Raw genomic sequence first — 18,912 nt, 5'->3', positions numbered from 1 at the left:
CCAGGATTCTTTGGGGGAAGCTGTGTGCTGTAGAATGTATGGTGTGCATGCAGCCACTCTCCTGGTAACCAGAGGTGAGAAGGAATTGCATGCAGATTCCCTCCAGTACTGGGGGCAGGAACCCTCTGAATGCCAGCTGATAAGAATCACAAGTGGGCAACGGGCTGTTGCACTCAAGCCCTGCTTATGGGCTTTCCATTCTGGCTGGCCATTATGAGAACAGGATGCTAGATCAGATGGGCCTTTGGGCTGATCCAGCAGTCAGGCTCCTTTTAGGTTCTTATGGACTCTATTATTGGCCCGTCATAAGCTGCTGGCCACACAGGAGACATGACAACAGGCTGGTGTGAGACCTGGGGGACCGAGAAAGCAAAAACTGCAGGCAGAATACCTTTTCCTTTTATGAAGATCATGCTGCAAAGCACTGAGGCCCACCCTCACCACTGGAAAAGTTCTAAATTGTTAATTCCAACAGTGTTTCAAGATCCCCAGGCTCAAAAGAACAAGGGCTGGCATGTTATTCCTGGCTTGGAATAGTCCAAGCACAGAGCCTGTAGTTATTCTGTGATACTTCAGGGGCGTCAGACAAAAAAACAACAACCCGGAACCCTCAACTTAGCAATAATGCCTTACTTATATTTCACCATGTACTTGAATAACTCAAGCGCTTTTCTTTTTACACCTATACACAACACTCACACACTACAAAACCCCCAAAGTTTTTCACCAAATCCATTAAGCAGGCTGGCTCACGATTGCTATAAAGATCAGAGGCCAAGTTCATTACAGACAAAAATCCTCTAAATCATATATAAGGCAACTTAAAAACCTAAGATAAATCATTTTATTACTAAAGCTATTGCTGGAGGAGTCTGGGAGCAGACACTGAACGTCAGAAATAATGACTGCATTAAAAAAGGCTTCATGAGAAATTTATGAAGTAGAATTTCTTTCTGCCTTCTCCGTTCCCCCACCCCACCCCTGGCCCATTCTCCTGGCACTGTAGGAAAAGCCAAGAAAATATTTTCCAGGAAAGCATAATAAACTCTGAATGGATCAACAACCTTATACTGAGATAATTGAACCTTATAAAAACTTAAAATGAAATATTTGGGGTTTCCCCCACCACCTTTTGGGTTTCGTGTTATTTTGCATTTAAGTAGGTCCTTGGAGGTCAAACGAAGAAAGTATTTCTTTGAACCAGTTTCTTAAGGAACAGGCTCCAAGCAACACGTTTGAAGCTGGAAAAACAATTGTTATTTTAGAAAAATTAGGGGGTGGGTGGGAAGGAGAAGGACTATCGGCATAGTGAGTCGCACACAATATGGTTTAAACTGAAGTGCAGGAGAGCCAGATTTGTTCTGCACACCAGTGTGGTTAAGTAGAGTAGCACTCCCCCAACACCATTCCTTTTCGTTGTTGCTTGATCACAATTGCCATCATCCTTGGCCATGAGGCTGATGGAAGTTGGAGTCCCAACAGCATTTGGTGGGCACCAGGTTGGGGGGGAAAGGGTTAGAGTATTGACCTAGACCAAGGAGACCCAAGTTGAAATTCTCACCCAGCCATGAAGCTCACTTGGTAACCTTGAGTAAGTCCCTACCTCTGCCTATTCACAGGATGGTTGAGAGAATAAAACTGAAGGCGGAAGCAGTAAACCATGAACTGTATTCCTCCTGAAACCCTTGTTGGGAGAGCAATGTCCTGGCTCAAAATACAGAGGCAGAGCCTCTTACTTGGAAGAAAGAAACCTTTACTTAGGCAAGTAACGATACAGGCTTAGCAACAGGCACAGCGCTTAAGAGTCATGATCTGGGAGTTTAGGAGCAGGGCAAGAAGTTCGAACTGGATGGAAGCAATGAAGATGTCCCAACAAGTTTCCCCATCCCTCATTTGAAGGCGAGGTGTGGCATGCTCACTTGCAGGAATGTCAAGTTTGCAAGCGTGTGCTCCGTCTGAGTGAGGTGGGTCTCCCCCATCTGCAAAGGCATTGCCTGGTTCTAGATGACAAAGCCTGTATCCTCCTGCTCAGCCTCCTGTTCAGGCTCCCCCATCAGATGAATAAATCCCTTCCCAACCTCCACTGAGACACTCTGCTCTGCAGGAAGGTCAGAGGATAGAGCAGGCACCGTTGTTCCCCATTCCAAAGTGTCTGCCTCCAACCTAGGTTCCCACCATTCCTCCTGCTCCTGCTCCGACAGTAATGCGGGGCTCATGACTGGTAAGGTATAAATGCTATAAAGAATAATTAATAAATCTGGTGCAGCTACCTAGGTCCTGACAGCTTCTGGGAGAGATTACTGCAATGCATGGTATTTGGAGCTGCTTGTGAAGACTGTTCAGAAACTTAAGATAGTTAAGCTGTGAAGCTGTTAACTGGTATAGATGCTCATGCCCCACATACTGGTTCCACATGCTCCAGGCAGTGAGGCTCATTCCAAACAGTGAAGTCTGCTATCTTATGGTGGGATAACTTCCTTTTTCTAGTTCATCTTTCACCCCACCCAAAAATAAAAATAAAACCTGCTCTTTTCCAATGCAGAGAAAACAGAATGTTGCATCCACTAGGCACTGTATAGGAATGGTGGGTGGGGAGGGGAGGGGTGTTCTCAGACAATAATATTTGGCAAAATAACAGAACACAAGAAGATCAGGTCAGCTGCCCATCTGCTCTCACAGTGCCCAACCAGATGTCTTAGTGGGAAGACGGCAAACAGGACCTGAGTGCAACAGTGCTCTACTCTCCTGCAACTTCCAACAAATTGTTATTGAGAAGCATGCTGTCTAAGAGTTGGAGGCAGAACACAGCCATCAAGGTTGGTAGCCATGGATAGGTATATCCTCCATGTATCTGCCTAATCCTCTTTTAAAGCTATGCAAGTTGACTATCGGTGCCTCTTGTGGGAGGAAATTCCATAATTTGACTATGTGCTATGTGAAGGACTTTTTTTGGTTGGTTCTGAATCTTCCACCATTCAGCACTGGATGGTTCCAATATCAATGCACTTTATCTATAGATACTTGCTAGAAAAAAAGTTAAATGCCCATGAGAAGTCAGCAAGCAGGGCCTGAGTGCAACAGTGCTCTCGCTGCCTGCAGTTTCCAGCAACTGGTATTCAGAGGCATACTGGTCTCGAATGATGGAGGGAGACCATAGCCATTGTGGCTAGATGCCATTGATGGAAGCACTGCCAGCACAGTGATGTTTACCTACTACCAACTGGAAAATGTTGGAGGTTAGTGCAAACATTCAGGATCACCGGCAAGTTACTCCTTATGACTCTTCTTACTCAGTATTGCAATAGTTAAAGCCTGCCAATGAGGCCCTCTAAGAAGCAACACAATCTCAACCTCTCTCTCTCTCTTAGCAGTTGCTTTGGGCCCTGGGGTGGTCCCACTCCATTACGGATTCATCATTGCAATCAGGCCGTACCCACATCACACAAGTGGTCACCCCCAATCAACATCAGTGTCGGGCAATTACAAGAAAGATGCGGAGCGACACTTCACACTTGGCACTGTCAAAAATGTCACTTAGCTGAGTCCTCTTCAGCTACACGAGAGCTGGCTTTCATTCATTCCCAATTAGCAGTTCCCGTTCAATAAATCCATTCCACCCACAAATAATCTAAGCCCCCGTGGGGGGGGGGGTAGGTTGGAAAACAGGGGGGAACTCAAAACAAAACAGGGCTATATTTTGCATCAGTTGTTACAAAAATCATCAAATAAGCTGAGGGTTCAGGGTGGAACTAGACACAACAGGTGTCACAGGGTTGCCACAGCAAACAGCCATCTTGTGTCGAGTCTTCCACTGTTCCTCCATCATTACTTGCCAGTGTTATGTCTTTGTCCTGCTGGCAGCAGTCAACAATGTGGTGAGAAGGAACCAGCGCAACTTGATGACATCACAAGCATCATAACAAAGGTGCACCTACCTAAACATTCCAGGAAACTCAACTTGCAGATGCCCCATATTACTGGTGATGGGAACTGATTTATTACATTTATATCCCACCCTTCCTACAAAGAAGCCCAGGGCACCAAATGCACAGACAATATAATCTAAAAACCATTCCAACACAAGAGGTAGGCTGGGAAAGCTCTCTACTTAAAAGGGGAAGGTGTTCAAGGAAGTGCCAGAAAGACGGGAGAGTACTCCAAAAAGTAGGTGCCACCATGCTAGAGGACTGCTACAAATATGGTGCAGAACGGGCCTCCTGGTAAGATGGTACCTGCAGGAGGCCATCCCCCGCAGAATGCAGTGATCAGCTGGAGCACATAGCAACCACTCCATCTTGTCCAGTCTTCTGTGTGCAGCGGTTTTCAGGCCCTGGGAAAGCCTGGGAGGTGGAGCAGAGTGGAGATGCTCCCAGAGACTCCTCAGCCTGCCCTTTAGCCACACCTTTGCTTTAGGTGGCAGATTGGGAAGGGCAGTGAACCTCTGCACCAAAAAAGGCAGAAGACCCATGTGCTAAAGAGGAAAAGTTCCAACAGTGAAAGTTTTTAGACTCGTGTTTTTATTTTGTTTTGCTCATCTGGATATGTTCTTACCTGGCCTTCTCCAACCGTCTCAGTATCGATAACCGTGACAATCCCGGGAACCAAGGGACTGCGTCGGGTATTGCTGTGAGCTAAGATTTCTTCTTCTGTCGCTCCTGATGGCAAAGTGCCTGTCAGCTGGGTCACGACTTTCCCAACCATGGTGAGCCCGGTTTTTATGGTCTATTTAAAATGAAATAAAAAGAACAGTTAACGCAAAACTCATTTTAACCGCAGCACTTGTTTTGCCCCTTGTAAGCAAGTTACACAGCAACAGCTACTTGAGAATGAAGGTGAAGCCCTTCACACGCTGCATTTCCTGTAAAAAGCTGCAGCAAAGTAAGAAGGAATAATAACGCCAGAAAATGTATACATATTCACAGAACCTATTATTTAGCTGTGTGTGTGTGTGTGTGTATATATGTGTATACATGTGTGTGTGTATATATGTGTACATATATAAAGAGACACGATCTCTCTTTATATATATACACATACACATACACACACACACACACACACCATCTTTTCCCCTGACGGGACAGAACCTAACTACTGCAGTTCCTCCCTGGCTGGGCTGCTGCAACACACTTTGCACAGGGTTTCCTTTGAAGATAGCCGGTATAATTTTACTGTGATTTTATTACCGAGACTGAAGAGCGGATTATAAATAAGCAGCAGCGTCAACGTAATTGAAAAGCCAGTCTGGAAGCTGTAGCTGCTGCAGAATGCATACCTGGGAGTGGGAAGAACTGAATTCAATAGGACTTACTTCTGAGTCGGAGCGCCATTGTGAAATATGGAATTTGCTCTCACAAGATGTTGTGATGGAGGGAAAGGCTACCCATGGACACCTGCCACAATGGCTATGTTCTCTGTCCACTGTCACAGGCGGCAGGCTGAACACCAGCTGCTGGGAATCACAAGTGGGGAGGTCTGCTGCTGCATTCATGTTCTGCATTTGGGCTTCCCCCCTAGGCATCTGATTGGCCACTGCTGAGAACAGGACACTGGACTAGATCCAGCAGGGCTCTTCTGATGTCCTTCTATCTCAGCATATCACATCTGTTAGACTGGTGTACTTCTAAGTTCCCGCTACCAAGAGCCTTTGGCCTGATCCTGCAGCCTCCTCTTACAGTCTTCTTATGTTAAGTTCTTATAAGCTAAAGGGCCTCTGGGAGATGCAGAAATGAGACCAGAGAAAAGGAAAAACTCATATGCGAAATGACAAAATGAAGCTCCTCATTCAAATTCCAAATGGTTGTGGTGTGTAGGGAGGGGGGGAGTACTGAGGGGGGAATCAGTTCAGATGACGGACTGGAGGACAAGCCACAAATCAATTGCAACTGCTTTGTTTAGTGCTAAAAACTCAAACTGCAGTGATTAGAAAACACATTAGTGTTCATCAATTAGTAGCCGAGCATTTGGCTTGAATTATTCATGGGGAAATGACTTACACACAAGACTCTGTTAGTGTGTTGTCAGGAAAACCTCTGAAGGGGCCAACAGAACCAGGCGCCACTGTGTATCGACGGCACCGATCCAGCCAGGAAGCCCGATTAACCTCTGAGATGCCTCAGTTGATGTACTTACCCTATTAATGCTAATGGAGATGCTACCACTTTTTTAAAAAAAGAAGAAGAAAAAGTCGGAGCCAGCCAGGCTTCATCAAGGGAAAAGTCTTTAGGTTTTTAAAGTCTTTTAGCAATAGACATATCCTGTCATTTGTGTGTCTTGGTGTCTTATCCCTCGCCCCCACCTCCAACCTTTTAAAGCTCCCCCAACAAATGGGAAGGAATAAAATCCTTAAACAACTGGCATGCCAACAATTTCTTGGAAAACACACACATACACTCCAAGCAACCAGATGCAATATGCACTGCCTCAGTAGGCCTATTGACGCGATCAGCTGTCTAAGGGTAGCAACCCTAGAAATCCCCGCAGCCTCTGGTAGCATGGTGTTAGAACCAAGCTGCTTTTGTACAAGGCCTGGACTGAGAATTCACACAAGCTGTTGGGAATCGCAGGTGAGGAGAGTGATGCTGCGTTCAAGTGCTACATGTAGGCTTCTCATTGGGGCATCTGGTTGGCCACTGTGAGAACAGGATGCTGGACTAGATGGAACTTTTGCCTGAACCATCAGTCAGGATCTTCTTGCTGAGGCTTCACACTATCACTCAGCTGCCCTTCATTGCCTAAGACACGAGTACCATCTCTGGAGGGGAGGGTATTTTCACAACACCCAGTCCCATAATAAGCTGAACCCAAAGGATAAAGGAAACAGAGCAGGGGAACCTGTGGCCCTCCAGAAGTTGGAGTTCTCATTAGCCCCAGTCAGCATGGCCAATGGCCAGGGAGGATGGGAGATGCAGTCTGGAAACATCTGGAGGACAAGAGCTCCCACCCACTCCTAGTCTGCCCATTCGCTTCTAGTGCCCAATTATTTCCTCCGTTCCCTCTAAGGTAAGTACATAAATAAAAGCATTGGACTGAGTGAGAAGAACCAGTTTATTGGCTCCACCCTTTTAGCTCCCAGATTTATTTAACCATTTAATTTGGGTGTGGGAAACCTGTAGCTCTCCAGGTGTTGCTGGACTCCAACTCCCATCAGCCAGTGTTCAGGGATGATGGAAGATGTAGTTCAACACGATCTGGAGGGCCACAGGTTCCCCAGCCCTGATCTCTGATAAAAGGGGCCTAAAAAGGAACACTTGTACAACATTATTCTTCAAGGTTCTTCTAGGGAAGGGGGGGGGGAGATCCCTTTCCTACACACGCATACACTACCGTTTTCGACAAGACATTAATCACTACCGTTTTATAATCCACAAGCGATTAAACAAACGTCTGTAATTACGAGCAGATGCAATACTCCAGGCAGCAGGAAAGGAACTGCATTATAAACGCACAGTAAATTTTACATAGAGAGAGAGATATGATATAATCAAAGAGCAGGTTAGAGAAAGAGCTTCATTTAATTTATTTATGCAGACGTAAGATGCCTTGTTACTGGAGGCATACAAGACATCGCAGGGCGTACAAGAACATTACAACTCAATCCTTCCCCCCCCCCAAGTTTCAAATGCATTCAGTACAACCATAGACTGGATTTAAAAGGAAGCTTTTTTGACCAAGAACAGCAGCTTTGTGTCTTCTTTTCTTATCTCCCTCCAGTAACATCTAGTAACTTAAAGCATGTGACATAGCACCATAATGCAAAGAGATTCGCCATCATGCTTCACAAGGTGTTGTTTGCAGAGGGGAAGCGTGGTGGAGCGTGGTGACATTGGATCATATGCTCTGTTTCGATAGGCATTACTAGAGGAAGCAACAAAAGGCTACCCCTTGCAGTGGTGGCGGCCTGGTCAGAAGCTGCTGTCTGTTCCCACAAGGAAATAAACAAGGGTCACTGTGGCTTCTCAGGGGAGACTCAAGAACTAGCAACGACGCCCCGATCTGGCTAGCAAGGTCACTACAGCTCAGGAATGTGTCAAGCACAGCTGAACGCTCCCCTATACACACAGGGGAGAAAGGTGATTCAACGTGAGTTTAAAGGAGAACCTACAAAATTTGCACCTTCCGAAACATTATGCAAGCAGAAAAAAGGCACCCTTCAAAACCTGCTCTACTCCAAATTCTTCAATGCAGTTCTTCTGCAAAGTCACATGCAAAAGAAGAAGCAGCCTATAACAGGAAGATAACATACGAAATGCATTATGTTAGTGGAAATTGCTTTGCAGAAATATTAATATTGGGCAAATTTGCATACAACAAGTGTATATTAGGAGAAATTTGCATGAAAAAGCTGGTGAATTTTCGTGAGAATCTTTTTTTAAAAAATCACAAACTGATGTGGAATGTGGAGAAGTGAAAAATGGAAAAATGAGAAACAGAGAGAAGTTGATTGTGTATAACTGGGGGGATGCCAGTATTGTGGCTGCTCTGCTATTATTATCTTTAAACTAACTGTTTTCTGTGAGCTACTTTAAGCAAAAGGTATTTGTGGAAAACTGAGTATATAAATGAACTATGATTAATCGATTAAATATATGACCCCTGAGTAGCTTGAGTCCATGATACCTTAAGGACTCCCTGAGCCCTTCTATCCTGGGTTAATCAGTAAGCCCATGTGCAATGCTCCTAGTTGTCCCTCGTGCCACAGACGCCTGACGGGACTCCACTAGAAGTCAGGCATTTCATGTGGCTGATCTCATGCTGTGAAGCACTCTTCCATCAGAGATTCTGCAGGCATCCTTGCTGTTAACCTTCAGACGTATCCTAAGGACTTTTCTATGACCACAGGCCTCTACAGTTGTTCAGTTTTATTTTTTAGATGAGCCACTCATTCCTGTAGTTATTTGGTATTGCTCTGCAGTATCTTACATTGCCAACTGCCTTGACATTGTACGTGAGTAGACAGAATGTATATACTTCAATAAATGAATAAATAAACCAGGGTTCCCCAAACTTGGGTCTCAAGCTGTTTTTGGACTACAACTCCCATCATCTCTCGCTAGCAAGACCTGTGGTCAGGGATGATGGGAATCCTGAAATAAACAAATAAATGAAGCAATAGCTTCAAAAGGGGATAACTCAAACTCACGGAGAACAAGGCTATCCATGACTACTAGGCCTACTGGCTATGTTCCACTTCCAGTACTGGAGGAGGAATGCCTCTGAAAAACAGTTGCTCAGAATCGCAAGCGGGGAGAGTTGCTGTTGCTGCCTTCAGGCTCGCCATAGGCATCAGGTAGGCCACTGTGAGAACAGGATGCTGCGTTAGATGGGCCAGTGTCTTGACCCAGCATGTGCTTCTTTTGTTCACACATGGTCACACAGTGAGCCTTTCAGTGGGGTTGCATCAGAGTGCAGAAGTTCTAAGTTTTGATCCAGACAAAATGGGTACAAGTAGGGAGGGCACTGTCCCACTTTGATCCCGCTTGTGGGCGTCACACAGGAATCATTTGGCCACTATGAGAACAGGTTGGTGGATTAGATGGGCCCTTGGCTCGATCCAGAAAGGCTTTTCTTACATTCCTACGTGGCCAGCAGGTTGGCAAAAGATAACTTACATTGGATGTCACCCATGTATTTTATGAATTGTAATATTTTAACGTATTGTGATATTTTGAACTTGTTGCAGGAGTGGTGCATAGGCTCTAGCAGGGACGGCTGATTTTCTCCCCCCTTTGGTAATCTTTAACCTTTCCCATGCCATATCAGCTGTCCTCCTGATCCATTAGTGCTAATGGCCAGGCTCTCACATAAGCTGTTAGTATTCATTAAGGAGTTATCAAGTAACGAGAGAAAGCAGATGCCCGGGTGTTTTTGTTGGGGGAGGGTGTTTGAGGGTGGGGAGTGTCAAATCATTTCTGCCAGCTTGGGATTTAAAAGACACAAAGAGAGAAGTGACTAGAGATGTTATTGAGTGACACGGAAACCTGGGTGTGTAGATTTGCTGTTTGACATTCAGAAGAACATCCTTCTTTTAGCCTGTCACGTCGTCAACGGAAATAAACGTAAAAGGACTTCTGTTGAAAATGCTGATAACGTAACACCACTGTCTGAATTAAAAAACCAGGTGTGGGTGTGTGTGGTTTCCCATTAATGTAATGCCATGTTGTGGCATTATGGCATGAGAGCTGGCTTTGAGAAGTGGCTAACACTAAATTCCCGGATTCAATCTCCCCTCCACCATGAGCCACCAGAACTGGCAGTTGGGGTGGCTGAACCTGTAGATTAATTTTTTTCCTTCTTTTCAAATATTATGTTCAGTTCTCCACACTTCCAAATCAGTTTGCATTAAAAAAAGTGTGCATGAAAATTCATCAACACCTTTATGCAAATTTCTCCTAACATCATTTTTGTAGGCAGTTTTTCCTAATGCACACATTTCTGCAAAGCAATTTCCCCTAATATAATGCATTTTGGTATGCTGATTTCACTAATGTGTGCATTTTTATATCACCCTGGTATATGCATTTTTGGACACATTGTTTGGCTGCGGGATGGCATTGCAAAATTCACAGAAGTGCCAATTTCAAAAGATGGCTGTGGTTCGTTTCATGTATGGTTTCAGTGAGTGCGAATTAGGTGAACTTTGCCTTTAAATGCGAACTGAATGGAATTTCTCCTCCCTCCCTAGTCAGAAGTAGTGAGGAATCTCTTGAACTGCTCCTGGCTCTTCCCAGAAACTGGGATGAAATGAGAATATGCTTTCACAATTCCTATTCTGCTGGAACTCAGGGAAGGGTAACAGCCTCTGGAAGCACTTTGAGGCTTCTGAGCGCCTCCCAGCCTAGAAGCTGAATCCTCCCCTCCCCTGAATACTCTCGTCATAGGGAATGGAGGAAAGGAAGAGGAATGGGAAAATAAAGATTGGTTACCAAACCATGGGGTGGTGGTGGATTGTACTCAGTGATTGAGCATCTGTTCTGCATGTAGAAGGTCCCAGGTTCAATCGTCAGCATCTGCAGGTAGGACTGGGAGATGCCCCTTGTCAGAGGGCTGCTGCTGCCAGTCAGTGTGGGCAATGCTGTGCTAGATGGTCCAATAGTGTGATTCAGAATAAGGCAGCTTCCTATGTTCCTAATACCCAGCTGATCCATCGCTTCCTGCTTCCCTGGATGGCAGCTAAGGCACCCTTATTTAAACATGCAAGAGGCAATCTAAAAATGAATAGTTTTGTTGTTGTTTTAAAGAATAGCCAAGTATATATGACAGTATGATGCTGCTGATAAAATTAAGAAAGGGGAAAAGGATACTGCTTTTCCTTCCCAGTAACAGTGAAGAGCTTGACAGACTACACAAGTTCAACACAATATCCCCACCCACAACTCAAAGGAAGGGAGGTCGACATTTGCCCTGAGCAATACAAAACCTGTGATTTTTCTCCCCATTTATCCGTGGCTCCATTGGCATTGGCAGTCATCATTATGGGACACACATTTCTTTTCCTTTTTAAGGTTTTATTTGTTTTTCCTAAGGAAATTGCATGACCTCTGCCTCCCTTTGTGGGTTTCTCTGGAGTTGTTGTTTTGTTGAGGTCAGCCAGGCCTCTCCAATTGAAAACTCCCTTTCTGATCCCTCTTCTTCAAAACCACCATGTTTTCTCTCGCAAAGTGAGAAGCTGGCAAGTTATAATCAGTAGAGCCTGCGAGAGCCAAGCATTTGCTGACCAACACTGCAATTTTGTTTTTGTTGTTAGTGCAAACAGAATGTACATAGGAATGCACATATTTCATAGCACTAAGGTGCAGCAATCGGTGTAGACAGATTTTGTATTCTTTAAACCAAGTTGCTAGTCCTTCTGGCAGTAAAAACTCTTATATACACTGGCAACATTTACACTTATTTATTTATAAAGGTAAAGGTAAAGGGACCCCTGACCATTAGGTCCAGTCGTGACCGACTCTGGGGTTGCGACGCTCATCTCGCTTTATTGGCCAAGGGAGCCGGTGTACAGCTTCTGGGTCATGTGGCCAGCATGACTAAGCCGCTTCTGGCGAACCAGAGCAGCACACGGAAACACTATTTACCTTCCCGCCGGAGCGGTACCTATTTATCTACTTGCACTTTGAGGTGCTTTCGAACTGCTAGGTTGGCAGGAGCAGGGACCGAGCAACGGGAGCTCACCCCGTTGCGGGGATTCGAACCACCGACCTTCTGATCGGCAAGTCCTGGGCTCTGTGGTTTAACCCACAACTTCACCCGCGTCCCTTTCTTTCTTTATACTTGTTCATTAATATATCCCACCCTTCCTCCAAGGAGCTCAGAGTGGCTTACATGACTCCCTCTCCCCATTTCATCCCCACAAGAACCCCGTGTGAAAACAGCCTGAGAGCTGCTTTACCCAGTGATCTTCATGGGTGACCAGGTTGGCAGGTAGGGAATGACCTCGTGTTACCCCCCAAACAAGCCTTTGAAATAAGTTATTATCAGAGTTCAAGGACACACGCCAGCCAGGCAAAAACACTCAAGGAGGATGTGAAGAAGGATCAGTGAGGGGTATGTCCTGGAGAGACACCCAAGGGCCAGACAGAAAGGTTCTGGGGGCCACCTTTGGCCTCTGGGCCTGATGTTCTTCACTCCTGGGCTACAGCAAGTTTCAGTATTCTTAAAAGAAGTTTCAGAATCTGTTTCTGGGGCGGAGCGGACTGTTGCTCTTGTATATTTGTTTTATCCTATGCACCATTCTGAAAACCTGATCTGCATTTTAAAAAAATGTTTCAAATCCATCAATTAAAATGAAAAACGACGGCACGAGCCCAGCCCCAGTGGCTGCTGACATACTCACTTTGGCTGCACTGATGACTGTGGCAGTGTACGACTGGATGTTGTCTCCACAGGCCCCACCCCGAGACTGATGGCACCGGATCAGCTGAGAAGAAAGAGGGAGAGCGCCAGTGTCACTCCTAGTCAACTGCACAGTCAGTTCTGACACGTTTAGATGCCTCTTGCGGGCGTAGGATCCTTCCCTGGACTCCTCTTTTCATACAGATCGCGCAAAAACAAACAGCCCCCAAAACCTCAAGAAACTGTTAACGTTTTTCTCCTCTCTCCCCCTTTTAAAATAATCTTTTGGGTGCCACCCAGACTGTCATGTACTCTGCCCTTTATATGTGTGTGAATTGTGTGTACACACACACACACAATAACTTTAGAATGGGGAAATTAGTGAGAGGGAAAAGATACAAAGCTGGCAGCCCTCCCACAACATAAATCTGAGAGCCTATAAGTGAGACTCAGATCCATGACAACTTGAAGCCATTGGCATGCCAAGGACAGAAGGGTGCAGCATATTCTGAAATATATAGATATTATTGAGGGTTTAGAAGGGGTAAGCTTGTGAAAAAGCACCATGGCTCACTAATATATTTAGATACAGAGCCATCTTTATCATATGCGCCGCCGGGGTGCAAAGATCTGCCCAGCGCCCGTGAACTTTTTTTGGGAGGGGGAAAGCCAAAGTTGTTGACCTTGGGGGGGGGGGCAAACTCAAAAATTTTGGGGGGGAGTTGCTCACCTATAACAACAACGCAGGAAAAAAACTGCTTTTGTTTCCTGACTCGTCAGGAATATTTGATGCTATGGAGTAACAGAGCGACAGAGGAGGGGGGTGGGGACTTTGCCTCCATTGCTTTTCACTGCCACTGATCAAGAGGGACTGGTATACTACAGTATGTATACATTTGGTGCCCACCAGAATTCAGCGCCCGGGTGCACCACACACCTTGCACCCCTGGGTAAAGACAGCCCTGTTTAGACATATAGCTAAAAATATATTTTGATTTAACAGGGTATTGGGCAGGAAAAGCAAGTTGGGTTGAAGCATTGACTCATTTGCACTGAGCTCGCACAGGTCCTTATGTAGCCAAAATGGCTCCATCCACATACAAGAGGAAAGCACCAGCAGGAATCCCAAGGAAATATTGGCGGAAGAGGGAAGAAATCCTTCTAAAACAGCCGAATGAGGACTGAGGGTGCACAGCAGCCATGGAGTCATGGCTGATTGTTGGAGGAGGACTAGAATGGAAAGGGGGAGGAGAGAATGGAATGAAGCAGCTGGAAACCTGAACAGGAGCACCCTGTCATGCTGCAGCCTTTTGTTGCAGACCCCACTTTTATCTCCTGTTTGTATAACCTAATTATAAAGAGCTTCCTTACAACCATGAACAGACATACCTCTATAATTATTTGTCACAGGAAAATGCCTATTATTTTATGGCAAGCCAGGGATGGGTGGATTTGTTCGTGTGCGTTCTCCTCGCATTTATTCCGTGAAGGCTAGGGTTGCCACATTTCAAAAAGTGAAAAGTGAGCTTTTTAAAACTTTACCCAAAGTTCTTGAGCTTCAAAATTGCAAAGAAATGACATTTTTGAACTTTTTCTAAGGAAAATTGGCAAAATCGACACTGCCGACATGGGTTGCCATACACCTGGATTTTCCCAGGCATTTTGCAGACTTCTGCCTGGACACTGCTTCCTACTGCATGTCCTACAGTATTTCTGGGAAATTCTGGATGTACAGCAAACCTAGAAGGCATTTGGCACCATATCCAACTGAAACAAAAGCACATGCGTCTTCATCCTGTTACCTATCCCTCTCTCTCCCCATCTTTCCATCGCTTGACTTCCTCGCCGTGGAAATGTTGACTGTAAGCTCCTTAGGTCACAAAGCACCACGCACGCTGATAGCATAATAAATCATAATTATGATAGCAAGGGAACCACTGGGAGGCTTAACATCCTTGCCAACGTTCCTGCAATTACAGAACTTCAGTAAATGTACCTTTAAGCATTTGAGTTCTTACCTTATTTTCTGCATAAGCCAGCCACCGGCTTCCTAGAGCTATGGGGTTCATGTTTGGCCCTGGGCAAGGATAGCAGCCTGGGGGAGGAAAGGAACACTGAGAATACTGGAACAGACTTTCTTATGAACAACAAAATACAGGGGAAACCAGAAGCTGCATGATTGTTTATCTCAGTTTCTTTTTTCCACTGGAAAACTTGAGCTTAAACGAAGGTATAGTCACAAAGTTTCCCATTATAAAGGATGCTGCATTAGTTCAAGAATGAGGAACCTGTGCCCGCACCCTAGCTATTGCTGGACTCCAGCTCCCAATAGCCCCAGCTAGTGCTTCTGTTTCTGGCCCTGCCCAATCCTGGCATTCAGCCCCTGGAAGGTTACCCAGAAGGGAATGCAGCCTTCAGGCAGAAAAAAAGAGTTCCCCATTCTTGCTGTAGTTAAACATGGCAGTCACTGGACTCCAGGATATGGTATAATTCATGCAACTTGATCAACACGAACTATGTTATTCTGTCCCATGAACAGAATGGCGCAAGATGATGGGCTGCATCCAACTAAGTTTTACTCAGAGGAGACCCAGCTGAAATTAATTTGCCTAAGTTAGTCATGTCCATTACTTTCAATGGGTCTACTCTGAGTATGACTATTATTGGACAAAGCCTTCTCTTTTTCCATATACGACCCCTACCCAGTATTCAAGCTTTCATAACTTCAAGGCTTGTCAAAGCATTGGGATCAGTTCTGCTCCAGATCCTCTGAGTAACTTCCCATCAGGCTTCCCAGTAAGCTATCAAGGCTGTTTAAAAAAAATGGTGGGTCATTTAGCCTTCTTTACTTGCTCAGAGGAATAGCAGTCCTCATCATAAAGCCTTTCAGATTTGTACATTTGGGGAGGTGGGGGGAACACTGATTTGCTTCAAGGAGGTCTGAAGCCACAGACTGTCTCCAGTTTGGACTGTCCTATATATCATTACATTGGCCCCGCATAAGCTTAAAGGGACATTTGACCCATCCTCTCAATAGGCAAGGAAAGCTGATACACTGTTAAAGTGACTTATACCCTCTTTACCCCAAACAGAACAAGGGGAAGAGGGGAGAGATACTTTTATACAATTCCCTTCTTGCCATATCCATTTTATATGGCTTTTAAAATATATGCCAATGACATCTATCATTCTCTTCATCTTGTCCCACTTAGATTGGTTTTGGGTTTCTTGAAAAAGCCTTTTCAGTAGACAGTTCTCTTCCATCCCTTCTAATGAACATGTCAGTGGGTTGGTTTCTCTTTTTCAAAAGAAATAAAAATAATTGTCTGCCTCTTCCCAGCCCAGTGGGACTACTTGATCTCCCAACCATGGTCAAAAGAACAAGAGCACCCAGAAGACTTCTAACCTCCTCTCCTATCACAAAGGAATCACCTTTTGTAGCAAACCATGGTTAGCATTATGTCTACATCTGGGGGGTGGGGTTAACTTCAGCATCTGAGAATTGAGAGCTAACTTCAACATCTGAGAATTGGGTGTTTGAAGGCAATAGCAGAAGGCATCACCCTCACACCTGACTTGAAAGCTCCCAGAGGCATCTGGCTGGTTGCTGCTGAAGACAGAATGCTGGACTAGTTACTGAACTATCTCCTAGCCACAATGGCCAGGTTCTGCCTCCACGGGAGTATGTATGTCTCTAAATACTTGGTTCTGCCCCCAACATAATGCCTGCCCTCCTAAAATAAATCCTGGCTATGCCCATGCAGCAGAGCTATTCTGATGTCATACTCATGCTCTTAGGATCATGACTTGTGCTGAGCTTAGGTGCACTGGACTATTCAGTCCAGCATTCTGTGGCCTCAGGGAGACGTCATTCCTAATGGTGCTAATTTGATATCCTTTTCGCTGGAAGCTGAAAATGAGACCTGTGCCCCACCACCAAGCTGCAGGAGCTCAGTAGACTGAGCATGGGTGAAGGCAAGCAGCTTCTATGTGCTCTCCCACTGAGCTACGGCCCCTTAAGATGTCTGGAGCACCCACAGAACTACTGATAAACTCCACCAAACTACTACAGTTAATCAAATCACATGAACATTAAGAAGAAAGAGAAAGAAAGAAAGAAAGAAAGAAAGAAAGAAAGAAAGAAAGAAAGAAAGAAAGAAAGAAAGAAAGAAACTATGCACACAGAAGCAAACCAACATGTTCAAGATCAAAGGGTCTTTATTCTCTCCCCATAAGACGCCACCACCCTGCATCAGCCAGATAATCCAACCAAAATGGGAACGGATCAAGACAAACAGAGGTGTAGAACGGGGACAGGGTAAATAAAGGATAGGAGGGGACGCTTTTGTTGCATGACACTGTTTATTCCCAGGAGACAGAAAAAAACAAATTGCCGAATCCTTTCAACTAATATTTTGTTTGTTCCTCCAAAAAGAAAGGGATAAATTAAACTTGTTTATAAAGACTATGAAGTAATATAGCTTGCAAATGTGTTTACAGAATCCCCTTGGAGATGAAAAGCTGTATAGAAATGCCACCACTCTCCCAGAGCCGTCGCATCTTCCATTGTTCTGAAGACTTCCTCTTGTTTAGATCTGCCCTTGACCTCCTCCCCAAGGGCTCCAACCCGGATCCTGCCAAGAGAAGACCCTTAATTCCTGGTGCAGTTTTGGCAAGGGCATTATGAGAACCAGACGAAGCCAAAGCCTGAGAGACTTCATCCAAACATTCTCCTGAACACCCAGCCACCCTCATCCAGCCCCAAGATTATCTACTTGGCTCATCAGGGTCTCAGGCAGACAGAAGTCTTTCTCAGCCCTGCCAAATGGGATCCTTGGGGCTGGAGACACCAGGGACTATTGGCCAGGGACTTTCTTGTGCCTTAGACCACCACTACCCCAGTAGCATTCTCCCCCACCCCCCATAACATTGTCTTTGGGGGTGGTGCATTAGAGCAAGCCCCTGTCTTATTCCTTTTCAGCCTCTTATAACTCCTCTTCTCCCTAAGAAGGGCCGGGAACCCTTTTTCAGCCAGAGGGCCACTTCCCCTTGTGGGTAAGTTCCCTGGGGCCGCATGCCAGTGGTGAGCAGGGCCAGAGGTGGGCTGGGCAATGGCTGAAACTCTTACTGTAGCAAGCTACTGTGCAGCAAGGCCAGATGGCTGTGGCCTAGGAGGGCGATGGTGTATAGGGAGTCTTGGGGTAAAGATGGAGAGGCCCGGAACACCACAATCAGCTCCCAAGTCTGAGAGTCCTCACCAGGGGTGCCAATTTTAGTAAAATATTGGCAGAGTCCAGGTGAGCCCTGCCCTGCACAATCACATGATGTGGCACACACACACACACACACACACCATTTGAATGGGAATTCCTTTCAAATTTGTGGGGGGCTAGCCCCCTCAAATATTTTATTGGAGAGCCAAAGCAACCTTGGTCCCTAGGGGTCGGCTCCTACGTTCCTCACCACTTCCCTAAGAGGCTAGACACATAATAAAGGAAGCAGAACAGACAGAGATCTGTTTGAGAATCCCCTTCAGGGGAGCCCCGAAGTCTACAAGAGTACTTAAAAAAATAAAAATAAAGTCTAAGGCGGCAAACAACAGCAAAATGGCTCAAAGAGGACTGAGCACATGCAACAGCTACAGAACTGTCAGGAAGGAGAGGAGCAGGGTGGTGTAACCTGGAGAAGGGTATCACTGAAAGCAAAGCAACCCTGAACAGGAGGAGTCCTGCTATGATATAAGGATGCACTGTAACTTTTTGTTACAGGTCCACTGGTAAGACACCATACATTTAAGGCATATTTACACCTACCTCCCAAAGAATCATGGGAGTTTAGCTACACTTCCAAGCACCCTTAACAAACTACAGTTCCCATGTTTCCTTGAGGTGTATGGGGTGGGAGAGAATGCATTTTAAATGTATGTTACAGATGCAACCAAATGGCTATTCCTGAGTTGCAGGGGGTTGGACTAAATGACCCCTGGGATCCCTTTCAATTATACAATTCTAGGATCACGCTGGAGTCCGGCCTGGTCTTGCTGTGCTTCAGGCAGGAGTTCTGGCCTTAAGTAAGCGC

At 45.5% G+C, this 18,912-nt stretch overlaps 1 protein-coding gene across 1 annotated transcript in view; it reads right to left on the bottom strand.

Moving 5' to 3' along the window:
- BCAS3 (BCAS3 microtubule associated cell migration factor) overlaps positions 1-18,912 on the bottom strand; it is a 457,979-nt gene that overhangs the window by 371,030 nt on the left and 68,037 nt on the right. Inside the window, 3 exon segments of the mRNA XM_077919460.1 lie at positions 4,552-4,722; positions 12,836-12,919; positions 14,853-14,929. Of these exon segments, the coding sequence (XP_077775586.1) occupies positions 4,552-4,722; positions 12,836-12,919; positions 14,853-14,929 (332 nt within the window).

This window comes from Podarcis muralis, chromosome 15 (assembly GCF_964188315.1).
Source record: "Podarcis muralis chromosome 15, rPodMur119.hap1.1, whole genome shotgun sequence".
Lineage (NCBI taxonomy): Eukaryota > Metazoa > Chordata > Lepidosauria > Squamata > Lacertidae > Podarcis > Podarcis muralis.
The sequence above is the reverse complement of the archived record's forward strand: the minus strand, read 5'-3'. Positions and strand labels throughout refer to the sequence as shown.